The sequence below is a fragment of the Corythoichthys intestinalis genome, chromosome 14 (genome assembly GCF_030265065.1).
Source record: "Corythoichthys intestinalis isolate RoL2023-P3 chromosome 14, ASM3026506v1, whole genome shotgun sequence".
NCBI classification, from domain to species: Eukaryota; Metazoa; Chordata; class Actinopteri; order Syngnathiformes; family Syngnathidae; genus Corythoichthys; species Corythoichthys intestinalis.
Genome location: NC_080408.1, coordinates 10,593,103 through 10,614,622, shown reverse-complemented (window position 1 = coordinate 10,614,622; position 21,520 = coordinate 10,593,103). Strand labels below are relative to the sequence as shown.

General features: G+C 38.1%; 1 protein-coding gene across 2 annotated transcripts in view; it reads right to left on the bottom strand.

The window, feature by feature from the left end:
- Positions 1-21,520, bottom strand: part of rock1 (Rho-associated, coiled-coil containing protein kinase 1) — a 101,266-nt gene that overhangs the window by 45,042 nt on the left and 34,704 nt on the right. For both annotated transcript variants that reach the window (XM_057856676.1, XM_057856677.1), the window contains exons 2-3: positions 6,409-6,490; positions 460-560 (exon numbers count right to left, since the gene is read on the bottom strand). In XM_057856676.1, coding sequence (XP_057712659.1) covers positions 460-560; positions 6,409-6,490 — 183 coding nt within the window. The remainder of the gene's footprint in view (positions 1-459; positions 561-6,408; positions 6,491-21,520) is intronic.

Genomic DNA, 21,520 nt, shown 5'->3' with positions numbered 1-21,520 from the left:
TAATGAAAAGGAAGTAACTCAAGAATATCCCCAAATGATTAGGAAGTGACTCAAAATCAACAGGAAGTAACCTGTAAATGCCCTACAATGAACAGGAAGTGACCTGTAAATGCCGAAAAGACCAGCTGTGAATGCTCTGGTTTCAGTGCCATTGACGGTGCTAGACGTCCAATCCAGTCAAAATGAATTCCATGTCTAGCGCAGTCAGTGGCAGCCAGTGAGCTAACGTAAATATTATTCCAATGGAAGATTCTGGTAGCAACCTGTTGATTCATTTAAAAAAAAAAAATTTTTTTTTACACCTTTTTAAAACGATTGATCGATCCTTGGTGGGAGCATATTGATAACCTTTTGGGCTACAAAGTATCGCGATATATCACCTTTTAGATATATTGTCACACCCCTACTAGCCAGACGAGAAATATGACCAAAAAAAACCCCACAAAAGTGTAAACTTACCAGCTGAACCTCTCCAAATGCACCTCTGCCAATAACTTTGACAACTTCATAGTCTTCTGCTTTCATCCGCAAGTCACGGATTTTACTAATGGTATCTTTATCTGCGGGGAAAAAAATATATAATTCAAAAGGTATTTTGATTGATTCCAGTAAGTTAAAATTGCATTGACACACAGGAACATAACTCAGGATGATCTTTTAAAAACATCTGAGAATAGGGCCTTTGTGACTTTGATCAGAAAAGGCAGGAACTACTCAAATGTGGCCCAGTTGTCGGTATGCGTGTACCCAAAGTAAAAGGAAATGATGCCAAATTTGGCAAAAGAATAGTTGTTTTTAGATCTGGGTATCCAAATTACACACACATAAAAAGTCTGGGCTATTTCACAAAAACATTTGGAATGACTCATTTCCCACCATTGGTGAAATCCCAGCAGGTGCCAACGGAACTATGTTCAGAATGTGTTACAGGAAATGCATTTAAACTGTATGGAATAGAGCAATCAAGCAAAAGTGATAAGTGTGGAAAGGACGGGAAGGGGAATTAATAGAAAACAGCCCCCGAAGCAACATGGGACAGACCAGTCCATTAGTCCATATCCGTCAATGATGTCTATACTACGTTACACTTGGCTGCATTTAACAGCGTTGATGCAAAAAGAACTGAAGGGTTGACTAATGGCAGCGCTTGCCTCAGGGTTTAGCGAAACGTGGGTCTAAATTCAAATAAGAAATATCCAGTTGCGCTCATCTTGATCAAATGTTTAAAGGTCACAGAAATATCCCTAATGGCCTTCACAATGAGGTAAGTAAGAGAGTGTATGTCTTTATTTGTTAAACACATAGGCGGAGTTTGACTTCTGGGGCAGGGGGGGCACTACACGTTGATGACCCCGAAACGCAGTGTCAGCAATAAAATTTACTTACAAGAATATTTATAATAATAGGTTGAAAATGAGCGTGTTTTTTTTTTGTTTCCCATCATTCTAGAGGGGAATTCTAAATCGGGCTGTTAAGGCAATACTTTTCGCCAAGAAAGTCATCCATTGAATATGGTACGCCCGCCGGTGTCGTGCCAATGTAGTTACCCCCGTCAAAAATCGTATCCCTTGGGCGGAGCCATATGGAGATAGATGTGTCTTTATTATTCAATCAAAAAAAGTTGCTTAAATCAAAATATATATTTTCAACCAATATTTTCAACTAATCAAAAAAAAAATGTTTGAATGCAATAATAAATTTAAAACTCGCATGTGAAAGCTATTTTTTCTTTGATTTTTTTTTTTTTTTGATTGAAGCAACTTTTTTTGATCGAAGTAATGTTGATTTGTGTTAGTCCTTCTCATACAACAGTACGGCTGTATAGTAGATAGGTTATATTATATATTATTTATATTATAGTTATGTTACATGAATCGCTCAAGATTGGTAAAATTGAGATTAGATATCCATATGACCAAATATGTTAGAAAACACACAGGCTTCCATATCGTGTCTAAATTTTTTCACATTACTGTATAATAATAAGTATAATAACATAAGTTACAGAAGTTAAGTCTTTATTTTTTCGATTAATAAGTGTCCACGGGTAAATACAGTATAATTACATAACAATTCCACCACAATGAACAAAGGTAGCATAGGCGTTTACTTATTTATTTTTTGTATGGATGTACCGAAAGCAAAATTCTTGGCCGAAACCGAAAACCGAATATTGAAAACACTTGGTTGAAAAACCGAAAAAAGAAAATCCGAATAATACCCTTGTACACAATTCATTTGTGATTCAGGTATTTATTTTTAAATTATTGTATTTCATTATTTTCCGATAAATGCCCTTTGTGTTAGATTTTTTTTTTTTTTTTTTAAACGATCAGGCGGAAATCAAATATGGTCCCTTCTCAAAAGTACGCAAACATCTTCCAAAATGTTCTATGACCCCCGAGGCTCGAGAAATTTTGTTTGAAAGGAGCAGATTATGAAAATCCTTGGTGGGTTAAGTTCCCAGCGGCAGTGAGCATTTTGTGGCAAACTCTGAACGCTTCCTATAGCAGATGTGCCGGCGTAGCATTCTGTTTGGTGGACGCTATGGCCGATGAAACCTTGATAAATGCGCTTTCTTGGAAGTTTGGGACTCCCGAAAAATGTATCTCTTGCCTCCAGTTGCTAAGCTAAATGACATCTTAATGTAGTCTTGTGTAGAACTGTAGTTCACAACAACAAAAAAACGATTCCATTCTCAACGAAACTAGTAAAGCTCTTTACAAGGCTATTACAATCTCTCGTACTAGTAATTGTACTAGTAATAAAATTCGCTGTTTTCTTGTGCAACAAGTGGAATCGATCGAGAGCCAGGGAAGTGGGCCGAGTCCTAGCGGCGACAAAGTCGCTGCACAGTGGTTTAAACGGCGACTGCATACCTGAGTTGTACTGTTTCGGCGTAATTTGTACAAGTGAGCACTGAATTTTAAATGTGTACGCCGTACGTTCAAAATCTGTACGTTTTTCGTGCATTACGTTTTTTTTTCTCCGTTCGGATTTTGTCACCATTTCTGCAACGAGACAATGTGCGTTGCTACGTTGGTTCAATGACGCGACAGAAGTCAGAGACACTGAGAGCGAAGTGTTTGTTGTGACGCTGTTGCAAACGCGATGCTAGGCTAGGTGGCTCCAACATTTCCTGACTGTAATCAACAGCCTACAATCTACGCCTAGCTATGTCATGCATGTAGAACTACATGCGAAACGACAGACTCAGTGGCGTTAGTAAAAAGCCGCCATTTTAGAGCAGTACACTTCTCAGAAAGGCTCTGTTGTAGTGAACCTTCCTAGCGAACCTACCTTAATTTCCCAAATATAACGCGCATTTCCCCCCCCCCCAAAATCAACTTGTAAAATCATGGTGCGCATTACAAACGGGTACATGGATGGAGACAGATATATATATATATATATATATATATATATATAAACCGATTTCTTTTTATTGACACGGCCACGTTGTGCTGAAGAAACGTATGCGGCGACCTGTTGCCGACCATTACGGTACGTGACGTCACCATTTTGTTTCGGTAATACTTCACCGAATGATTTCGTCTGTGTTAAATTCTGCTTTTTTTTATTTTTCGTAAAGCACAGAATTTAGTTTCTTGAACTCATTTGAGTCAACCATAACAAACGTAAGCACACACTTCCGGTGTCCGTCAACTATATCTGTCCCTCGGGAAACTTAAACCCAAATAACAATAGTTCCTATTGTTACTGTCGTGTTGACAGTGCCTTATATTCGGGAAATTACGGTAAGTCACTTTTTATCTAAAATAATCCTAAATCGGCAAAATCTTGATTTGAATCTATCTTTAAATGATGAAACAGTTTTAAAACTTTCACGTCTAAATGAAATAATAAATAAATGACTTCCAATATAGCAAAGGTTATGATGTTTTGTTTGGGGTGAAGAAAAAAAAAACATGAAAGGTAACACCAGTTACTTTGCCAGGTAACTAATTACTCTTACATTCAGGTAACTGAGTTACTAACTCAATTACTTTTTCGGAGAAGTAATTTGTAACTAATTAATTACTTTTTAAGAGTAAGATTAACAACACTGGTCATAAAGATGGAAGTCTGCAAAATGAAAAGCGACGAAAGCGGAGATTTTATTCTGCCAATTTGTTGCCGAACACAATTTGCCTGCAACTATTGCTGATCACTTCTCAGAATTAGCAAAACAAATGTTCCCTGACTCAATTGTATACTGCTTGCTTGATTAAAGATTATCATTAAACTCCTGAGGCGGGACATCAATGGAAAGCAATTTCAGAACAAGCGTATAGCAGCGATGAAGCATTGATTTTCCTTCATTTAATAATTTCTAGATTTATTTGATACCTCAAAATACTTCCAAACCGCAGACATGTTGGCTGTGAGCCAGTAGTGTACGCAAGACAGCACGTTTTGATTATGTCAAGTCCGTCCCCAATAAACCACTTCCTGTTCACTCATTTCTCCGAATAAATAATAATAAATAAAACATAATGAACAACCACAATGGGAGTATATCAAACTCCCATGTGATACATTGAAACATTTCAGACCATAAGGATACTCAGACTCCTATTCTCTGTGCCTAAGCAGCTGAACAGGACACTATCTACACAGTTAACCTTAACAATGAATTTGTTACTATTAATACACAAAACATTTCTGAACACTTAAATTATTTTCATATTTAAGAGAAAAAAAAAAGGGACATTTCGCTGAATTTTATACACAGACGCCTAAACAAAATCCTTTTTTATCAGGTTGTCTTTTGTTGTTGTTGTTAATCGGCCGATTGCCAATGTTGGGGAAAAAGTCCACATATCCTCTATTAAAATACGCTGACTACAGAGTTGTACCGCGGCGTTGACGAGGGGATGCATGGAAACGCATTCACTTTTTTGTTCTAACTTGACTGAGCGACACACAAATATCGTCCTTTTTTAATGTTTAAAAGACTCATTCTTTAACATTTTCTCTCGCTGTCAAATTTCCGGCAGTTCAGACCGGAAGTCAATGAGCTGACACTGTTTTACGGTTCCCATATTTGTGCACCAAATCAATTGACCAAAAGTTGACAATATGATATAAAATTGGTTATTACTAGAGATGTCCCGATCGATCGGGATGATATAAAATTGGTTATTACTAGAGATGTCCCCATCGATCGGCATCCCAATCGATCGGGTCCGATCACGTCATTTTCAAAGCATCGGAATCGGCAAAAAAATATTGGCCATGCCTTTTTTTAATATATATATATATATATATATATATGTATATGTATATATTTTTTTTATTAAATCGTTTTCTAATTGTACTTAACGTTACAGACATAATATGTTACACTCATCCAGAGTCTTTAGTTTAGGCTATAGGTAGGGTTATCAAATTTATCCCGATAACGGCGGTAATTAATTTAAAAAAAAATGTATCACGTTAAAATATTTAACGCAATTAATGCATGCACTGCACGACCCACTCACGCATTGTCGTACTCAATCTGTAATGGCGCCGTTTTACCTATATAGAGAGATAAAAGGCAGCGTAAAATGAGTAGAGTGAATTTTGGCAGCCTTTGGAGCCTCTTTTTCATTGGCTAAAGCCTTACAATCCCTCTCCCTACGATTAGAAATATCATGGGAAGCAATGTGGGGAAGCAAAGTAGCAATTGATCTTTTTCTTAACACCTTATGTTATTTCCCAACGCAGAGAAGATCTATCAATTGGTAGCACTACGCACAGTCATGGTTCCACTTCCAATCATGCATTTGGGCATGGCTACAGTACCATTTACTGAAAGCTAAACAAATACACTAGATGGCAATATTTAGTCACAATATACAAAGTCACAAGTCTTTCTATCCGTGGATCCCTCTCACAGAAAGAATGTTAATAATGTAAATGCCATCTTGAGGATTTATTGTCATAATAAACAAATGCAGTACTTAAGTACTGTATGTTGAATGTATATATTCGTCCGAGTTTTATTCATTTTTTTCTTAATGCATTGCCAAAATGTATATGATCGGGAAAAATTATCGGGAATGATTGGAATTGAATCGGGAGCAAAAAAAAGCAATTGGATCGGGAAATATCGGGATCGGCAGATACTCAAACTATAACGATCGGGAGCAAAAAAACATGATCGGAACAACCCTAGTTATTACTTGTGTTCTTGTTACGGGGGAAAAATAAACAAGCCACTGCAATATGCATCATGTGGGTCACCATCCATTTATGAAAGCCTCTTTGTTGGGGACACCAAGCAGCAGACACCTATTGTGTTCACGCTTGCACAGAGGCAGTGACCCTAAAACAGCCGTCCTTTCTGAGGCTAAAACACGTCATACATTTGAAGGCGGGGCATGTGAAGCGTCAATGGACGTGAGATGAAGGAATACTCACATCTATTCAAGAAATTGTCAATGCTCTTGTTTTTCCTTAGGGCAGGAAAGTCCAGGTCGTACACCAGGGCGTCCAGGCCGTCCTGTGGGGGTAAATAAGAGGCTTAGCACACAAAGTGACATGATGGGAAGGACATATAAATAATATATAGATTAAATAAAAGAATACAAATTAGAGCTGGCTTCAATTTTTCTGCTAAATAATGACAAAGGTGGTTGGTTACACGCAATTATCGTTTACATTTAACCCTCCTCTTACCCGAGTTTTGCAGGGTCAGTTTGACCCATGGAATGTGTAGGTGTCGAAAAATTATTTAAAAAATTAAGCTCCGACTCATTGATGGCAATTGACATCTGTTCATTCACCCCTCCCAGTCAAAATGGATTAAACGTCTACCACAGTCAATGGCAATAGGAGTTAAACGTGTCAGAAACTGAATTTTTCAAACTTAAATGTAATTGTAAACATGTGCCACTAACCCTTAATAAGACAAGAAAAACACGTTTAATACGATTTGTTGGGGTATTTGGGTATTTTTTTTAACTCTATGACTAAATATCCGAATATAAAATAACCCCACTAATATTTTTTGCAATATTTGTGTTAAAAAGTTTCATATATAAAAATTAGACTATTCGAAATAGGGGGGGGGGAGACGGGTCAATTTGACCTCCGTGAGTAAACATCCTAATGAAAAAAAAACATCACGAATAGCAATTTCCCTTTAAAATGTGTTAAAATTCAAAATAGGTCAATTTGACCCGTCGACGTAACAGGAGGGTTAACTGCATCGTACTGTTGTGTAGTCATTGCATATAATGCCTTTGACTATTGCTGTCCACATTCACATTTGCATTGTATTTTTATATTCGTATTGTTTGTACATTTGTACATTCAAGCTTCATTTGGCCATCACTGCTCCCTTGAGGGATACAGTCAACCTCTGCTGCCAACACTTTTGTTGTCCAACATGCCTCCTAGCATGCATTGCAGCACTACAGATGTAAATAACAATCAAAATTCATGTTATATGCTAATTATTTCTTCAGTTACTGTTCCAGTTGTTTAATTAATTGCTACTTATGGTATTTAGTAAGCCTGAATGAACAATATATCGTTTAAACATCGCCATCGCAATGTGCACATGCGCAATAGTCCCATCGCAAGGACGTGCGATACGTTTTTTTAAATTTTCTTCATGCGCTCGCACAGCCTCCCTCCCTCTCCCAGCTCTTTGTTCCTTAGTCACTGCGGCACTTGCTTATTAAAGTTAACGATGTTGACAGATGGTTGTTTGATCTTGCCAGAGAAGCGGACTTCACATGCGCGGCATTCATCAATCATCGTTTAACTTGTTAAATAGTTGCTGCTCAAGGAAGCGCGCTGGAATGAATGTGTTTGTGTGTGGAGATGTTCCAGGCAGCCGGACATGTGTCGTGGCAATAAACAGCAGAAGTGATCTTGAGGAGTTTGTAATTTCTACATGTCACTCCAGGAATCACAGCTAAGGTAGGTAAACAGAAGCACTTAATAAAGCCAAGCATTTTTCTACTACAGTACTTTATTCTTGTTTAAAAATGATTCGGTGGGACAGTTATGTTTAAAACTGATCATCATAATTACATTTGAAGTGCTTAAAAACCATTTATTAAAATATATATACATTTTTTTAAAATCATACTTTGGGGGAAAAAAGTGAAAAAAACCTGTCTAATATGTATCTCTTTTCAATGCTTAATCTGAATAAATACATTGAACATTGGGAGTGGGGGTTTGGGCGCTACTTTGCGGTTTGTCACTTATCGCGGGGGGTTCTGGTCCCCATTAACGGCGAAAAACGAGGGATCACTGTACACTGTGGTCACTGTGAATCATCCAGTCTTTTCAAACAGCTGTTCAAGTCATCAAGTGAAAATTTCTTTTGAAAAAAAAAAAATACATATATTTTTAAAATCGCAATATAATATTACAATTTATCGCAACCCCCCCCCCCCAAAAAAAAATCGCAACAATAGTTTTTTTCAATATTGTTCAGGCCTAGTATTTAGTAACACTTTACTTGACAGTAGCACCAAATGACTGTCATAAAACCATCCTAATTATGACGTAACACTGCCATGAGTAAAAAAAATGAATGCATATACTGTAACCGATGTCATTTTGTGTCATCCGGCAAATTATCTCACTTTTGAATGGATTTAAAAGATCCGAGCTGGACATAAATGGAGCTAGTGACATTATTTGCCGGATGACACATGACATCTGTCATATTCATTCATTTATGCCCATGATAGTATTATGTCATAATTACGACGGTCTTATGGCAGTGTCGCCACTGTCAAATAGAGTGTTGCCTATTAACCCAAATAAATCAAGAAATAAGCCGCAGGATTCAAAATGAGGGAAAAAAGTGGCGTCCTATACTCCGAAAATTACGGTAGTTGTCCCTCTGGTGTTGATTATTTAATCCTCAAATGATTGCATAGGCTATTTAATGACCCCTGTATTTTTGTGCTCTTCACTACAAATCACTTTTGTTGCAGTTTACATGTATCTTTATAGCATTATTCACTCCACGCTGCAGCTGTCTTTCTGCCCAATCCCGTTGCTTGAAGTTCAAGATATGTACAAAATAAGCTTGATGAATGTTCCATTAGGGACATTAGGAAAGAAAATCCTTTTTCTTCAATTCTATCCTTGAGTAAGAAAAGCCATGTTCCATGGATAGGATTGAAAATGCGCCTTCACACAGAAATATGGCAGACAATGAGACAACTTAAAAACAATTCTGGACTAAACCATATCTTCAGTCTGTGACGGGCTTGCCACAGAGTGAAGATTCCTAAAATATCACTGACGGAATGTTTAACTAGAGTTGCCCTTTAATAACTTTTTAACCAATATCCAGGGGTGAAAGTGGGCCAGAACGGTCAGGAACGCAGTTCCGGTATAAGATTCAGGGCCAGAACGCAGTTCCGGTATAAGATTCAGGGCTAGAATGCTGTTCCGTTACACGGTGCTTTGATTCCGAAAATATGACGGCAACTGTCAAAACTTTACGTAAAAAAATTTTAAAAATTTTAAGCTGCCACACTTCATCTCCAAGAAGAAAACAATCTACCAACATCAGATTTACATACAGAAGTGTTAACAACAAGCATAATAAAGTGCTTGTGTAGCGTAATCCATTTCCGCCAATAGTTATTATTTATTTTGTTCCATGGATGGCATGGAGGTTTCCCCAGCTTCTGCAGTTATCTGAGTCTGATGATGAGGAGTCACGTGAATGTGCGAATTCATTAGAGCTGGGAATCTTTGGGCACCTAACGATTCGATTACGATTACGATTCAGAGGCTACGATTCGATTATAAAACGATTATTGATGCACCCCCCTCTTTTTTTTTTTCTCTTTTTTTTTTAAAAAAATGTTTTGTACATGAGTTCCAAAATTGTTCAAAAACTCTCAGGCTAAACCACACTACTATTTCAGTATCAAGTTAACATATAGCAGTAAACAAATATACAAAAATAACATTAAATAAAAAAAACACCCAGTCCCCATTCTGTATCAGCAGCTTTAAACTACATTCAATTAATTTAATGTTGTGAATCAACCGTTAAATTTGTTAAAATTGCTCCCGTTATTCCATAATTTCCCTCTTGTCTACTTTCGACATGTGAAAGTTTTAAAACTATTTTAAAGATAGATTCAAGTCAATATTTTACCGATTTAGGAGTATTTTAGATAAAAAGTTAATTAGGTTTGCTTGGAAGGTTCGCTACAACAGCCTTGCAGGGAAGTGTACTGCTTTAAGATGGCGGCCGTTTATAACGCTCGCATCTAGCTTTTTGTAGATGTGCTGCTAACACTACCAAATCTATATTGCATCTAGTCCTATATAAATGATATCCACTGTAACGTTGTAATGGATGTACTTTGTACAGCTTTTCGGCAGCTTTTCGGCAGCAGTCAGGTATGTTGTTGTGTTTTTTTGTCTCGTTGCATGAGTTGAGCTAGAGCCGTGAGTTGAGCATTGGCATTATCCGAGGGGCCGGGTAATGGGAAGCATGATGTTTAGCTACTCTCGCTCCGTTCCGTCCCGAAGACAGCGCGGCGCGCTGAGTGTTGTGTACTTCCGCTTTACTTCGCATATTTCAATAATCGGAATTTGGATGTTTGTGAATCGTTCTCGAATCTTCCACGGCCGAATCGCGAATAATCTAAGAATCGGAAATTTTGCACACCTCTAGAATTCATGCAGTAAAGCAAAACGTCTGGACTCATTTATCCGTTCAATTGGCTGACATACTGACATGTGATCAGCAGAGATACAGTAGTTAGCTCTGATTGGTTCAAATTTGCATGTTTTCTGGAACAGCCACAAAAAAAAAAAAAACGTTGTTGAATTGATGCGACAAAAAAAGGGCAATACAACATAAAATGGATCAAATCTTTAAGAGCAACAAAAGAGTTGAGGAGGCTTATTTATATTTGTTCATTTACAGTGCCTTGCAAGAGTATTCGGCCCCCTTGAACCTTGCAACCTTTCGCCACATTTCAGGCTTCAAACATAAAGATATAAAATTTTAATTTTTTGTCAAGAATCAACAACAAGTGGGACACAATCGTGAAGTGGAACAAAATTTATTGGATAATTTAAACTTTTTTAACAAATAAAAAACTGAAAAGTGGGGCGTGCAATATTATTCGGCCCCCTTGCGTTAATACTTTGTAGCGCCACCTTTTGCTCCAATTACAGCTGCAAGTCGCTTGGGGTATGTTTCTATCAGTTTTGCACATCGAGAGACTGACATTCTTGCCCATTCTTCCTTGCAAAACAGCTCGAGCTCAGTGAGGTTGGATGGAGAGTGTTTGTGAACAGCAGTCTTCAGCTCTTTCCACAGATTCTCGATTGGATTCAGGTCTGGACTTTGACTTGGCCATTCTAACACCTGGACACGTTTATTTTCTAACCATTCCATTGTAGATTTGGCTTTATGTTTTGGATCATTGTCCTGATGGAAGATAAATCTCCGTCCCAGTCTCAGGTCTTGTGCAGATACCAACAGGTTTTCTTCCAGAATGTTCCTGTATTTGGCTGCATCCATCTTCCCGTCAATTTTAACCATCTTCCCTGTCCCTGCTGAAGAAAAGCAGGCCCAAACCATGATGCTGCCACCACCATGTTTGACATTGGGGATGGTGTGTTCAGGGTGATGAGCTGTGTTGCTTTTACGCCAAACATATCGTTTTGCATTGTGGCCAAAAAGTTCAATTTTGGTTTCATCTGACCGGAGCACCTTCTTCCACATGTTTGGTGTGTCTCCCAGGTGGCTTGTGGCAAACTTTAAACGAGACTTTTTATGGATATCTTTGAGAAATGGCTTTCTTCTTGCCACTCTTCCATAAAGGCCAGATTTGTGCAGTGTACGACTGATTGTTGTCCTATGGACAGACTCTCCCACTTCAGCTGTAGATCTCTGCAGTTCATCCAGAGTGATCATGGGCCTCTTGGCTGCATCTCTGATCAGCTTTCTCCTTGTTTGAGAAGAAAGTTTGGAAGGACGGCCGGGTCTTGGTAGATTTGCAGTGGTCTGATGCTCCTTCCATTTCAATATGATGGCTTGCACAGTGCTCCTTGAGATGTTTAAAGCTTGGGAAATCTTTTTGTATCCAAATCCGGCTTTAAACTTCTCCACAACAGTATCTCGGACCTGCCTGGTGTGTTCCTTGGTTTTCATAATGCTCTCTGCACTTTAAACAGAACCCTGAGACTATCACAGAGCAGGTGCATTTATACGGAGACTTGATTACACACAGGTGGATTCTATTTATCATCATCGGTCATTTAGGACAACATTGGATCATTCAGAGATCCTCACTGAACTTCTGGAGTGAGTTTGCTGCACTGAAAGTAAAGGGGCCGAATAATATTGCACGCCCCACTTTTCAGTTTTTTATTTGTTAAAAAAGTTTAAATTATCCAATTAATGTTGTTCCACTTCACGATTGTGTCCCACTTGTTGTTGATTCTTGACAAAAAAATTAAATTTCATATCTTTATGTTTGAAGCCTGAAATGTGGCGAAAGGTTGCAAGATTCAAGGGGGCAGAATACTTTTGCAAGGCACTGTATGTTAGGCTACTTAATTTTCTTATGATTTAAAAAAAGTCAATGTTTGCGCGATCTTCAAAATATATTCCATTTCACTCAGCATAATATAAGTAATTTGTCCTTATTTTCTGAATGTATGTTACTCAAATGCTTATTATTAAAAAAAAAAAAAAAAAAAAAAAGTAAATGTTTACATTAACTTCAATTTATATATACATCCTATGTTCTTAAGTAGTTAAAATTGAGATTTGGCATTTAGTATGTGAGGAAATGAGGGAAAATAAAACTTAGGAGATGGAGGTTGGGGTTATTGCTGTTTTTGTTAAGTTTTATTTTGCAAATCATTGAAAAAAATATTTTGAATGAAAATCAGTCTTTGTATGTGTTATAGAAAACAACTGCCAAAACAGTTTTCTTTGCATTTCAGTAGTTTAAGAAGTTTGACACACACCCCCCCCCCCCCCCCCCCCATTTAAAGAAAAAAATAAAATAATAAATAAATAACGTTTCTGGCTCCGTGGCGACCTTCACGTCGGGGAGTTCCGGCAAGAAATTCTAGCCGCTTTCACCCCTGCCAATATCTCGATGCTGTTGTACTCCAAAAATCCGAAACCATTATCAAAGCGATACCGATATATGCGTTCGTGGACATATTATTGCTATTTGTATTGGGATGCCACTGCTGGATGCTTTAATAATGGTAAATGTAACAACTCCAAGGTTTTCCAAATACAATAAACATTCTGAGAAAAATAAGAGAACCATTTCAACTTCAACTGAAGTGATAGAAAACGTGCCAAAATAATGTCCCATATAAATAAAATAAATTGAAATCAGCCAAAATGTCTGTAATTAAATAAAAGGAATAATTCACAAATAAATCATGTTTATATTAGTTACCCCGAAGAGCAACTAGGGGCGACAAACCAATCCAAATACAGGCAGGCAATTAAAGGACACGCCAAATCAATGGCAATTCCCAAGATGTATTCTGCCGGGCTTTTGTATCGATTTTTAATTATGTGTTTTTTTAACTTTTCTTAGTGACTATATCTATCGTGTCACACACTATTTATATTTGATTAGTTTAATTCATTATTTTTAATTTAGTGTTCATTTTATTTGTGCACCATGAGTAATTAGGGTCTTTCCCTCAGTTAAAAAATCCAAAGCATCTTCGTTTGGAGACATCTAGAGGTCACGCAATGCACAGCTACTGTGCTAAACCATCTACAAACGTTGCAGGCTTGTACTTTAATTTACTATAGAGGAGTTCCAAAAAATCGATTATTACATGCATCGCGATTCGACACGTGACGAATCGATTAAGATTCATAAAGGCTCAAAAACCATGATTTTCCCTCATAAGTTTATGACAGCCGCTCGTAGCGGAACGAAATTCAAGACACGTCTACCGACTGCACGCACAACGTTATAATGCATGCTACCTGAAACTGAGTGAGAGATTTACTCTTTTTCAAAAGATTGGAAAGTTGATTTGTGTACGAGACAGGCAGGTACAGAAACGCAACCCGGCACACTTCTGTGTGCATGTTATTTTTTAGAGCGAGAGTGTAAGAGAGCTAATTCCTTGCTCCTCGTCTTTCAGATGTCCAGCTGTAGTTTCAAGTCATGTCAATTGAAAAATGTCCTGAGTGTGTTGCTAAGACCCGCGTGCGTCTATAAGAGGTGAGTACACAAACCCTCTTGTACTGTTTAGCCTTTATTGTTGTTGTTTTTGAGGTGTTAATTAGATGATTCGCTAACGTGTATTTCAAATGCAGAACGTGTAAAACCATGATTAAGTACAGCGGTAACACTACAAACATGCTAAATAGTACAAAAATCTGTGAAAACAAAGTATATTGGTTAAATTAAGTCTTATTTCTAAAGACACGGTTTCAAGAAAATGTGAAATTCATTCCACCTGTGTACATTTTATTGTATTGTTGAGTGAAATAAGTACTCCCTTTAAAATGGTTAATGTTTTTGCACTTTCTTATAAAAGTACATAAATAAAAAAGCAGCTTAAGGGCAGCTTTTCGTTGTATGGGCATGCTTCCATCGTTCCTGTTGAATCATTAGGATATCTTAATTAAATAATGTACAAAAATGTGTTTGTCTACTTTATTAACTAGTAATGTACAATTCATCGATAATCGTGATAACCGTGATCATCGTCAATACCGTGATCATCGTTCAAGAATCGAATCGTGGCACCCTGAATCGTAATCGAATCGAATCGTGGGGTGCCCAAGATGGCACACCCCTAATTTATAACCCACCATACATACTTACGCAAAACCAATACCGATATTTGCCGATAATTTTTAAATGGTTATATCGGCCAATATTATTGGCTGGCCGATATTATCGGACAACTTTAAATTTTTAACTGTCAGAAAACAATCAATTGATTTGTAATAAAATTCTGTGACAACGATGGAAAGTCTTTACTTCCCACCGTTGTTTCTAATTCGAGCATGTGAAGCAACTAAGTACCATTTGATGACTGAGGGAGCAGGGTGGTGCCTCGCAGCAGCTCGACTATGTGGACTGACCTCACAATGCAAGGGTTATGATGCATACTAAAAAGTACAGTGGCTACTCCCGCTTCCCCGTTTTTATGACAGTCATGAGGTTGCAAAAATTTGGCCCCATGGTGTAACTGAAAGGAATGGTTTATTTTTTTAATTCAGTGACAGCTGCATTATCCTGTCTCAGACAAGGCATGACCATAAATGTCACTGTCGGGATTTAGTGTAATCTGCTATAATCCAGAATGACTGAAACAAGATAGGCGCACAAGCGCTCCATACTGGTCAGCATTCCATCAGTACAATGCGTTCATAAAAATCCATACATTCCCTGAGCTATCTGGCTATTTAGTCAATTAGGGTTTTTTTCCAACAATTGCTTTAGCGATGACACATGGTACATAGGGGGCTCAGACAAAACAAGGAAGCCACTTAAATACTGCTGCTGCTTGGAGCTCAACACAGGAGATCGGGGCCATACCCTCCACACCAGGAGACAAAACAAGCAAGCCCTCAATGGGACGACTACAAACTAAAAGGGGGCTGGACAGGTTGAGAGGAGTGCAGCGAAAGGTGGAAAATGTGAGGCAAATGTTTTTCCTCATTCAGAAAAAGTAAAGTAACATGCAATTTACTTCTTGGGGTAGTTGGGAAAAGCTTTTGCTTTTTATACAACCCTCATATAATGTCAATAAAACAACCCCCATGAGATTCTCTAATAGGCTGCTTTAATTGAAGAAATTTCACAGGAATTTCGCAAGTACAAATTTGTGTATGAAAGCCTTGAGGGGAAAAAATATTAGTCTATTTAAAAAAAGCACATCCCTCCGCACACCATTTGCACAAAATACTACCAAATTAAGAAAATGGAATAGCCTTTAGCTCTCAAACCAGCAAAGCAATAATACATTTTGATTAGAGTACAGTGGTACTTTTATTTAAGAACGTCTGTACAAATTTTCAGGTTACAACACGCGCCTCTACTGGAAAATATTGCCTCTTGTTACGAAAGAAATGTCAGGGAATGAGAGGCAAAAATACCGTAGACTACACTACTGTAAAAGATGCTTTTAAATGTCGCGTCATATGATCAGACTGCCTTATTGGTCATAATCTTTCCCATCACACTTCAGTAACGTGATTCTGCTTCCTATAGGGCTTTTGTTGACGGCGTTTCAATTTGGGTATCGCGGTATGATGACGTGCACAGGCACGACGGTGTTGTTGTTTTAGCGGCCTCGCCGCCTTTGTCAAAAGAGCACAAGTCTACTTGCATTTCTTCCACCCCACAAAGAGTTTTTGTTAAGCCCACACACAGTTCACTAGATTGGTACCACATTACAGCACAGGTGTCTTCGCATTTGTCACAAGGATTAAGATAGGCGATAGGCACCATCTTAAAAGAAAAGGAAGATATTTTTCTTTTTTCCTTTGCATTATGTTGAATACTGTCTACATTACAGGTATTAATGGGTATTACTAGGTAGTCCATGGTTCACGAACCAGTTCCGTCCCTGCACTGGCGATGTGACCCGGATTTCCGTGTAAATCGGGATTAACCCTTTATATACCTCAAAACACCCTCTAAATCACAGGTGTCAAACCGATTCCGGAAAGGGCCTAGTGGGTGCTGGATTTTGTTCCAACCGAAAACGTGCAGAGAGTTTAACCAATGAACTTCCTGCTGAAACAAGCAGCACCTGACAAAGTTTAACTGATTACACATGTAAAAGATCTAATTGGTGAAAAGGTGTCCTCTTCATTGGTTGGAAAGAAAACTTGCACCCACTAGGCCCTTTCTGGAATCGGTTTGACACCTGTGCTCTAAATTGAAAAGAAAAGAAAAAAAAAAAACTTCCAAAAACATGTCATTGTACTGTCCTCACCAAGACGTTGTAGCTAAGTCCTAGCTAGACAGTGAGCTAAGCTCCGAAATGACGATGTCAGATGTCCGCGTGGTTGACTTTATTCAGCTGCTTATGACATCAAAACTTGCAGAATAAAAGTAAAATAAAATGATATGATATCAGTCTCATCTTCAATAACAACAATACAAATTTGCCTTTAGAAGTAGGTGCTGATACAGCAATAACAAACGATTAGCATGTATCAGTTAGCGTCCGCCATCATCAAAAACCATCGCATAACTTGCCCCAAGTATTCCATCACAATTGAAAACGCACAATAAATAGTAAAAGTCGTCGCATCTGGATGCTTCACAAGCAAGAAATGTGCGTGCAGGCGGTCACCTCTGTCACTCCAGAGGCATGTAGACTCTGTGTCAGCGTGTGTGGGATGGGCAGTGCGTACAGTGCCTTGCAAAAGTATTCGGCCCCCTTGAATCTTGCAACCTTTCGCCACATTTCAGGCTTCAAACATAAAGATATGAAATTTAGTTTTTTTGTAAAGAATCAACAACAAGTGGGACACAATCGTGAAGTGGAACAACATTTATTGGATAATTTAAACTTTTTTAACAAATAAAAAACTGAAAAGTGGGGCGTGCAATATTATTCGGCCCCCTTACTTTCAGTGCAGCAAACTCACTCCAGAAGTTCAGTGAGGATCTCTGAATGATCCAATGTTGTCCTAAATGACCGATGACGATAAATAGAATCCACCTGTGTGTAATCAAGTCTCCGTATAAATGCACCTGCTCTGTGATAGTCTCAGGGTTCTGTTTAAAGTGCAGAGAGCATTATGAAAACCAAGGAACACACCAGGCAGGTCCGAGATACTGTTGTGGAGAAGTTTAAAGCCAGATTTGGATACAAAAAGATTTCCCAAGCTTTAAACATCTCAAGAAGCACTGTGCAAGCCATCATATTGAAATGGAAGGAGCATCAGACCACTGCAAATCTACCAAGACCCGGCCGTCCTTCCAAACTCACTCTGGATGAACTGCAGAGATCTGCAGCTGAGGTGGGAGAGTCTGTCCATAGGACAACAATCAGTCGTACACTGCACAAATCTGGCCTTTATGGAAGAGTGGCAAGAAGAAAGCCATTTCTCAAAGATATCCATAAAAAGTCTCGTTTAAAGTTTGCAACAAGCCACCTGGGAGACACACCAAACATGTGGAAGAAGGTGCTCTGGTCAGATGAAACCAAAATTGAACTTTTTGGTGCAAAACGATATGTTTGGCGTAAAAGCAACACAGCTCATCACCCTGAACACACCATCCCCACTGTCAAACATGGTGGTGGCAGCATCATGGTTTGGGCCTACTTTTCTTCAGCAGGGACAGGGAAGATGGTTAAAATTGACGGGAAGATGGATGCAGCCAAATACAGGAACATTCTGGAAGAAAACCTGTTGGTATCTGCACAAGACCTGAGACTGGGACAGAGATTTATCTTCCAACAGGACAATGATCCAAAACATAAAGCCAAATCTACAATGGAATGGTTCAAAAATAAACGTATCCATGTGTTAGAATGGCCAAGTCAAAGTCCAGACCTGAATCCAATCGAGAATCTGTGGAAAGAGCTGAAGACTGCTGTTCACAAACACTCTCCATCCAACCTCACTGAGCTCGAGCAGTTTTGCAAGGAAGAATGGGCAAGAATGTCAGTCTCTCGATGTGCAAAACTGATAGAAACATACCCCAGCTGTAATTGGAGCAAAAGGTGGCGCTACAAAGTATTAACGCAAGGGCGCCGAATAATATTGCACGCCCCACTTTTCAGTTTTTTATTTGTTAAAAAAGTTTAAATTATCCAATAAATTTTGTTCCACTTCACGATTGTGTCCCACTTGTTGTTGATTCTTGACAAATAATTAAAATTTTATATCTTTATGTTTGAAGCCTGAAATGTAGCGAAAGGTTGCAAGGTTCAAGGGGGCCGAATACTTTTGCAAGGCACTGTAACTCAAGAACGAATAAATGGATTATTATCCAATTTGCAGGATATGTTAGTAATTTGAAACAAGAGTTGATTAAACTTTGGGGTAATGAGGTCAAACGCCACAGAAGTCAGCGAGAAGGTGGAGGTCTGCTCTCTCAGAGCGCTCTTTTAGTCATCCATTTATTATCTTCTTCAAATTTTCTCACAGATGCGATCTTATCAACCGCAACCAAAGACAATGGATATGAGTTGTGTGCCAACCGCAACTAAAATTAGCATAATATCACAAGTTTTTTTAAACTAATTATCACGCAGTTGTTATAAATGTCAAGCATACCTCGCTATATGGCTATAACTATCCAGCAAAAGATCCTGTTAGCAGTAGCATGAAATAAATATTATTAGTTAAACATTGCTTTGTTTTCCCTTCTTCTGTAAGCATAAAAAAATGACAAAGTTGTTCAATGGATGTTGCATTATTAATTTGCTATATTAGATCATATTGCAATGCACTTCAATGCGTATAACCCAACCCTAATTTCGATAGCTTATTCAGCACATGACTGGTACTGATCCTGTACCCAAGCTTTCTGATCTTTCTAAGCAATGGCCAAAATTGACTGAACCTGTTATGTTTTTATTGTTTTGGTCTGATCATGCATTTCTTACATTCTGCATCATTCAAATGATGATGCAAATAATGTTATTTGTGAATATGGCTAACTCATAACTGTCATTGACATATCTCCAACTACATTGAACTGTAAAGCCATGAAAGAGTCTCAACAAACCAAAAGGATAAAGGTGCCTTGTTGTAGGTCATACGGTATTCTGCCAGGCTGCCCCAAAGGCGTGAAATAAAGAGTGGAAAACCAAGTCCTTCAAGACCTTAATCACAAGGCTCTGTCCTCAGCAGAGTATGTTTGCATAACTTCCTGCCGCAGAGAACTCTGGACAGCCACAGTAACATTCCATAACAGGACTGTACACGTCAGAGAAGCTATTTTAGGTATGTGGCCAAACAAGTTTGACAAAAAAATTAGAACGGGAGAAAGAGGAGAAGGAGAGCAAAAAGGAGGAGAATGGAAAAGGAAAAGCCAAAGAAGGGGGAATCTACCCCAATAAGTAGAGTCACATATATCATGGCTTGTTTTCACTCCCCGCCAGCACTTAAATACTGTGACGGAAAAGAGGAGGCAGTGGAGGGCTGTGCATGTGTTCCAGTGCGAGAACAAATGAAGGAAAAAACAAAGAAAATCACAAGCAGACTACTGGAACACCAACATGACTAAAGTAGCAGGTATTGAGGGTAGAGTACATTTGGAGAACAAAGCCCAAGAAGGAAAAACCGCCCATCAACAAAATGTATCTTAAATCTGAAGCATTTCAAGTGGCAATCGACAGTTCAAAGTCTGTCGTTGGGAATCAATTATTATCTTGAAAGAACATGTTTCGGTCAGTTGAGCTTTTAAAAACTGAAAGCTTTTGTAAAGCTGATTTGATTTGTCTACCATATCTAACAGATCTACCGCATCCTTAACCAGAGCTAACATGGTGTACAAATTTAATAATGACTGGTCAACTTATTAGCTGCTCTCCATGAAGAACACCCTCAAAAAACATGGAAAGAAGGGTGAAGAAGCCAAGATAAAAAGAAGCTGAACTAATTACCGTATTGGCCCGAATATAAAACGGTGTTTTTTTTGCATTGAAATAAGACTGAAAAAGAGGGGGTCGTCTTATATTCGCGGTCTAGACATTATACCCATTCACGACGCTAGATGGTGCCAGATATCATTGAAGCGATGTTCTGTCATGACCGATCTCACCTACTCTCCCCATTCACGACGCTAGATGGCGCCAGATATCAATGAAGCGATGTTCTGTCATGATAGATCTCAGCTACTCTCAAGTTTAACCAGTTTGCATTATTTTATTGCAATGTTTTTCCTTATTCAGATTTGTTTCAAGACTACAGTTACAGTTAAACTTCACTTTGATGGTTAATGCAGTTATTGCAATTTTGTTGTTTTATCACAAAAGATTGGTTTATTTACGTTTCAAAAACCAGAAGCCATTCATTTACGAATGTGATTGCACTTTAGTTTACATATTCAAATGTTCAGATAATAGGATTTGAATGAGGCAAAATAACTAGGGCTGTCAAACAATTAAAATTTTTAATCGAGTTAATTACAGCTTAAAAATTAATTAATCGTAATCGTTATAACAATAAATCAACAAGATGGCATTAACATTATTAACATGAGTCTGTTAAAGCGATCCATGGATAGAAAGACTTGTAGTTCTTAAAAGATAAATGTCATTACAAGAAATTTTATATTAAAACCCCTCTTAATGTTTTCGTTTTAATAAAATTTGTTAAATTTTCCATCAAAAAATAAACTAGTAGCCCCGCCATTGTTGATGTCAATAATTACACAATGCTCATGGGTGCTTAAGAACATAAAATCAGTCACACCCAAGCGCCAGCAGAGGGCGACAAAACTCCAAAAAACACAAGTAACAAGTCCTGTAACATTGCACTGTGTTGTCATTTTAATTTGTTTGAGCGGGGCATGTGCGTTAATTGCGTCAAATATTTTAACGT